The sequence below is a fragment of the Polyodon spathula genome, chromosome 6, assembly GCF_017654505.1.
Source record: "Polyodon spathula isolate WHYD16114869_AA chromosome 6, ASM1765450v1, whole genome shotgun sequence".
Taxonomy (NCBI): Eukaryota; Metazoa; Chordata; class Actinopteri; order Acipenseriformes; family Polyodontidae; genus Polyodon; species Polyodon spathula.
Genome location: NC_054539.1, coordinates 44,633,886 through 44,640,819, shown reverse-complemented (window position 1 = coordinate 44,640,819; position 6,934 = coordinate 44,633,886). Strand labels below are relative to the sequence as shown.

Genomic DNA, 6,934 nt, shown 5'->3' with positions numbered 1-6,934 from the left:
GTTTTTTCATTGCAGTTTGAATATTCTATATTGGCATGTTTTGAAAGAACGTATGGATTTGTGTAATGCAATCGCAGTGTAATTAACCAATTATATGTAGCAGGATACTATATGAAGTTTAATTAAAAAGATCGAGCATGGGAGGAAGTTTGAGATGACGAGCAGCTTGTGTGTTGTTTTACTCTGCTTAGGTTCCCTTGATGCTGACTTATGAATGACGCTGCCAGCTTGATGTAGCCTATTTGAAGCAGTCTAATTTCTGTAGCTGGTGTTAACTAATATGCATCTTTCTTTAAATTATGTATTTTTCTGTAAAGATATACATTTTTGGTTGTAAATCGTAAAAACATGTTTTATGTCCTGCATTGTTGTTTCACAATGAAAGAACTTGTGCTGCTAAATTAGGGCAAAATTGGAAAAATCTAAATTTGAGTTGCTCTTTATAGAACTGCTGTAGTTGAGACTACTGCACAGCATAGCGGTGGTGGCTTATCCTAGGCATATTTGTCTCCCCCTATAAAGATACTTTGGCTGACTGAGTGTACATTACCCATGTCTATGGCAAGCAACGAGAACAGAAGCACACACACTTATCAAAAAATAATAAAACACAATATTTAAGTAATTGCTCTAAGGCCCACTCAGAATGATTACAAGGAAAGGGAGCATTAGAGAAACTAAGAAAACGTACTTTGAAGCGACCCACTCTTTAATCAAGACTATTTGTATTTTGTGCACACTGTAATCATATAAAGTACCAGTATTTACTGCATTTAGTTCTCTTGAAAGTACAGACAGATAGCACTGGAAACATGCAAAGGTAATCTACATAAACATCTGGATTGGTCTTTCCATCACAGAGCAAAAGAGCTATGGTTAGATTGAAGCTTACTTTTAAACAGCTCTTGTGTTTTCCTCTGGATCTGGCTTTTAATCTCTTATACAGAGGCTTCAGAAAGCACCTTTACGGGTAATGATTAGTAAAAGCGGGTGTGTCAAAATGTTTGACATTTTATAGATGAATGATTACAGGTTGCAAGCACACTTTTTAATTTTTTTATTTCAGACAGATCAGACAAAAAACAGAAACCTTTGCTTGCATGCATTTTATGACCCCTGCCTTAGATAATTAATTGGTTCTAAATAATTTCAATATATTGCACTTCCAGCCCTTTGATACTTTCTCTGTTGTTTCCAGACACATATATGGGTTTCAGTGACATTAAAATGATTTCATGATTCTAGCTACACACAAAACAGCTGTGGGTTTACTTAGAACATGATAGCTTTGTTTTTGTCACGGGAACTGGAGGTTTGAAGTCTTCTTAAACCAAAAAAGTTTCAATGTGGCATATTTTGAATGACTATTTAGAGCAGGCAAATTTATAAGAAAACCCTGAGTAATAATCATCAGGAATACCCATGTTACAAAGCAAACAGCTACAACAAATATAATGCTTGTGAATTGAAATAATACAGCCCCTTCTCTTTACAGCAGTATAAGCAGATCACATGTGAACAAACCTCTGCTCTCGCCTTTTTTTTTCAGAAGAGGTACACTGCAATGCTTTTCAAATTAGCGCTTCTCCAGTGATCACATTTTCACATTTGCTTTTTAACCCCTACACAGTGCCACACAACAGTCGAACATAAAACAATAAATTCAGCTGCGTTTGTCAAGAGAAGTATGAATAAAGCCTTTCGTTTCATATATCTTTGTACTGCTTAGTTCTTCTGTAGCAGCCCGTCTAGCACCACGTGGTTTTGCCCTGAACCCGGAAGTATTACACGCATTATGGTTTTCGAGTTCAGAGTGAAAATAAAAAAAAAAAATTCAGACGCGCAGAAAATCTCTCGAGAAGCAGTACTTAGTAACAAAAACTTACCAGTCTTTATATTTTAGTCGCCTATGATTGGTTAGGATATATGGCTCATTTGACGTTTACATCCTGAGTAAGTCAGTCATAAGACAAGTTGTCAGTTTATTAAATTGAATATAAGATGGACCATTTGTCATCTTTTTTAAGGTAGTTTGATTTTAGTAGAGCATAAATTATTAAGAATTGATATTCTGTTGCATGTGTGTTTTATTTGATAATGTACATGTTTTAAACATACGAAGTTTACTAAAAATACGCGTTTGAGGTGTGGATTGCGAATTTATTTAGTTTAATTTGTTTTATAAGATTTATAAACTAGTATGTCATTGATGAATTTGCCTGTGCTCTGCTTAACTGTCGTTCCAGAATTTACCATTTCATAGGCCTACTTGATGACAATGAAATATCTACTTGCATATTTATGAATTTTTCTAATATTTTCGGTTTCATGAAGATGTGTGTTTCTGATTTGAAAGGCTGCTGAACTAGTCGAAATGGTACCTTTTAAAATGTCACTGTGTGTTTCCTGGCATCCCTGCCTAACTTAAATGGACATTTATTTAGAACAGAGCTGTAGTCGTGGTTTCCACTAAAGTGATGCTTAATGGAACTGACCTGTCAAAAAATGAAATAGAAAGTTATAATAATGTAATGTAGCTACATGGCAAATCAAGCTAAAGTGAGTGCACACATGATTATGCTCATAGATCCATTAATATACTAACCAGTGGACAGGTGGTGTAGGCAAAGCTTTTGTTAAAATAATTTGAAATAGGTTGTCTTGCACCCCCACCATTATGAAGACAGACCATTTTCAAATTAATTGAGGGGGTTGTTTGTCACAAGTTATAAAAGTCATAAGCTTTCTTAACATCTGCAATTCTGTTATAAGTGTCACACACTTTGTTTTAATTGACTGTTCCTCACATTCTGACTAACATGTTAAACAAATGCATTTCCTTACATTTGGTCTATAACTTGTAAATCTCCATTTTGCTATTACGACATTTTTTGTCACTGAAAGAGTGCTGGTAGTAGGTACTTACTTGGCAGGTGCTTCTGTATCCAAGGCTGCACCGATAATGATGTTCCACATGGAATAAGAGAGATGACTTCTCAAGATGACTTTGCTGAAGATTTCAATAATTTAGTAAACTTTAACCACCTTTTAATGAAACAGAAAGCAAAGTACACAGTTTCTTGTAAATTAACGAATAATCTTTATAAAAAAACAAACAAACCCTGCTTTAGTATTTCTTGTGTTCTCCATTTGCGTTTATTACGGCTTTCACATTGAAAGAACTTGTGCTGCTAAATTAGGGCAAAATTGGAAAACTCTAAATTTGAGTTGCTCTTATAGAACTGCTGTAGTCAAGACTACTGCACAGCATAGTGGTGGTGGCTTATCCTAGGCATATTTATCTCCCCCTATAAAGACGCTTTGGCTGACTGAGTGTACATTACCCATGTCTATGGCAAGCAATGAGAACAGAAACACACACACTTATCAAAAAATAATAAAACACAATATTTAAGTAATTGCTCTAAGGACCACTCAGAATGATTACAAGGGAGCATTAAGAGAAACTCAGAAAACGTACTTTGAAGTGACCCACTGTTTAATCAAGACTGTATTTGTATTTTGTGCACACTGTAATCATATAAGGTACCAGTATTTAATGCATTTAGTTTTCTGGCTTTCAGACCAGACTTGGTCACATGAGCAACTTTTGTTGAGGGCAGTGGCAACCAGAGGATGACAGTTGTTGCCCGTAATCATGCAGTGGTCACACTGTCAACAAACCTACAGTTTTGGAAAGGGGTCCTGACATGGCATGACACTCAGAAACTCTTGGCAAAATTCACATTAAGATTCATGCCAACAACTTGGGAACAATATTTGATTTATGATGTTGAAAGTGCTCCACTATCAGAACCAGCAATTCAAAAGTTGCTGGTTATAGCACCAAAAGCATACAGTTAAGTCAACTGGAACTCTTGAGGAAAACAAAGATAAAAGTTCTGGAATGGCCATTGCAATCACCAGATCTCACTCCAATAGAAATGCTTTGGACTGATCCGAAAACAGCTGGAGCCAAGCATTGTGTAGCCAATCTGTCTAAGATGAAGGAAATATGCAAGACAGAATGGGCTCAGATTTTACCAACAAAATGTAGCATGCTGGTTAAGAATGATCATAAACGTCTGAAAGCCATAATATAAGCAAAAGGAGGACACATTAAATACTAAAGCAGGGATATCAATACTTTTGTCATGAACAAATATTTGAAATTGCTTAATGCGCTTTTTTTTTTTATATATACAGATTGTTAAACTACCAGAAATTGTGCATTTTGGTTGTTGTCATATTAATTAGTGGAGAGTGTTCTATAAACACTTGTATTTAACATGATTTAAATCTGATTTTTTGGTTTTAAATCAATTTTGAATTTTTTTTTTAATTATGGAAATTTTTTTGTAGTAGCGTAGTTGCCGCTCTACAGTACCCTCAAACTATAATTTTAAAGATGCTGAAAAAGTGGTTTGTGAATAGTTACACATCAAACTAAATTACTCAATCTTAAATTAATACATAAATAGAAAGCAAATTGTTTATCATTGCGGCAAACTAAATGTGAACTACAATATGTGAACTACAAGAATTTAGCGAAGCCAGCGACAAATACCCCTCACTCATCCAAGTCATTCTGTTCTTTCTTTGCTTTTCTCTTTCTGTGTTAGTCCAAACACACACAGTTTCTACTTAGGACTACTTTGCTATTTATAGTGTGTTCAGTTGTTAAAGTTCCAGATTGCACCACTAAATAAACCTGGTTTCAGCGGGTCTTAACACAGCGCTCAATTGTCTATTTGGGACCCCATTGCGCTGTCATCAGAATCGCTTTGGCGAATATGTTAATGTTGGGGCAGGCGCTCTATAAGAGGGCAAGACATGTCTTCAGAACACCGTTTCAGTGCAGTATTTATTTATTTTTTTGTCTTCACTCCAAAAATTGGGGGCAAACGCCGTTCGCACTTGCACTCGCATTTACGCTGTGATCAGAATACAGCCGTAAGAGTTTTAGTTTATAGACAGTAAGAGTTTAAGATGTTTGTGTTAATAAAAGCTTTTTAAAACATACTTGTCATGCCTTTTTCTTGAGAAACTATATACAATAGGTAGAAAAAAAATGATTTAAATCAACGATTTAAAAAAAAAAATCAAGTAATTTTAATCAGTGATTTAAATCGACTTGATTTAAGTCAGCCAATCCTGAGTGTAGGGTGCCAGTACTTTTGTCTGCGACTGTAATAATTTACAGGTAGCAATGGTCAGACTTGTAATGGCAAGTCTGGACTGCCCTGGCTGCCCATGGTGGCTCTACAACCTATTGACAGTGTGATAGAGGTGTTTATGATTTCTTTCAATGTCAATATACCCAAGTCTGCTTTCATACACACATTTTAGTTTATAATGTACATTGTGATTAATCTATATTTTCATAAAGGTTAGCTATAAAAGCCAGCCTGTATTATGAAAATGCAAATACATTTCTTCAATGAGAGTTCCATCTGATGTACAGTTCATCTGTCTTTATGAATTAACTGTTGAACTGCATCATAAAACTTTATTTCTTAAGAATATTTGTGTTCCTTTTTTAATATAAGACGTTTACTTTCAGGGAAGCATTACTTGTCCATATGTTGACACTGATCTTTTAGCTATAGAAAACATTCTGCAGTATTAATGTCTGGGATAACGTAATATTGTACTGTACAAATATGCTTAGCATTCAAGGTACAGTTGCTGTAAACAGAGAGGGTTTGAAATGAATGTATTTATGTACCTGTATGTAATTTTTTATTTTTTTATTTTTTAATTGTCTCTCCTCAGTAGAAAAATGACACACCTCGGATTAGAAAGGCCATGATGTTCGAATGTGGTTCTGGTCATGGAGAAAAGAATCGATGCACCAGAAGTGCAACAACCTCTCCCTTTTCAGAGTGTCGCTGCTAGCGCTGAGGACAAAGAATGTGAAACGGATGCAGCCAAAAATGGGAAAGCAGTGGGATTCGTGCTGGTACATGCAGGCAAGTTTTATAGAGCATTTCATATCCACACGATACAACAGAAGTGAATAGAACGCATCAGGGCAAGCCTGTCAACTTAACTACAGTGTATGCAAGATTTGATCATATATTTATATCTTTAACATATAAAGGTCTGTTACATGTCATTATGAGATTCAGGAATAGGCAGTTTCTTTGTGCTGATTACACCAATGAATAATGTAGAATTTATTTATTGATATGTCATATTAAAATAACTAAGGTTATGCGTCAGAATGTTTCCACTGCTGCTTTCTGATATCGCTTACAAAAATGTTTCTATTTATAGAAAAACTTTTTTAAAGGGTGAATTGGTGTTTAGATTTCCAATTAAAGATAATTTGCACTCTTCATTACAAATTTCTCCCAAATGAGCTCAAGATCACGAGGAAACAATTGCACAATAAAACATTCAGCACTTATATATAAATGTAAAAATACGGTACAAAAGTAGAAAAGATTGTTAATATCAAAATAGCATAAATCAGCACATTAACCTTAGTAAGTAATAATGGTCTTCATTGTAAATATTAACTATGTGTGAAGGTTAGACTACGGTGTCTATATTTGATCTATTCTGTAGAACTAATTATATTCTTAAATCGGTAAATATAATAATATGAATATGCCAGCAGGATAATGATTTGAGTAAATTAGTCCATGAATAAATGAATATACATTCAGTGAATTCTTATTAACAGAATATTACGAAATCATACATATTTTTTTTTATCAGTCTTGTTAAAAATCAAAATCCTTTAATTAAAATCAGTGCACAAACTATTTAACGTTATTAATAATTTAACTATTTAACTATTTTTTTCAATTGGAGAAGATACTTAATTCGGATTGCAGCGTTCATACAGCATGACGACTTCTAGCAAAAGTGACTTGAACCCCGGTAGGTCAATTCAGTCCATTTAAGTCTTTAATCATTAGTTATC

The 6,934-nt window shown here is 34.4% G+C and overlaps 1 protein-coding gene across 6 annotated transcripts in view; it reads left to right on the top strand.

Moving 5' to 3' along the window:
- Positions 1-1,813: 1,813 nt before the first annotated feature.
- The window catches only part of tasp1 (taspase, threonine aspartase, 1), an 89,601-nt gene continuing 84,480 nt past the window's right edge, over positions 1,814-6,934 (top strand). For 3 of the 6 annotated variants that reach the window (XM_041252935.1, XM_041252931.1, XM_041252936.1), the window contains exons 1-2: positions 1,814-1,953; positions 5,776-5,972. In XM_041252935.1, the coding sequence (XP_041108869.1) occupies positions 5,834-5,972 (139 nt within the window). In that variant the 5' untranslated portion in view covers positions 1,814-1,953; positions 5,776-5,833. Of the gene's footprint in view, positions 2,028-5,775; positions 5,973-6,934 lie in introns of all 6 variants that reach the window. The other 3 variants (XM_041252932.1, XM_041252933.1, XM_041252934.1) reach the window with 3 other exon arrangements.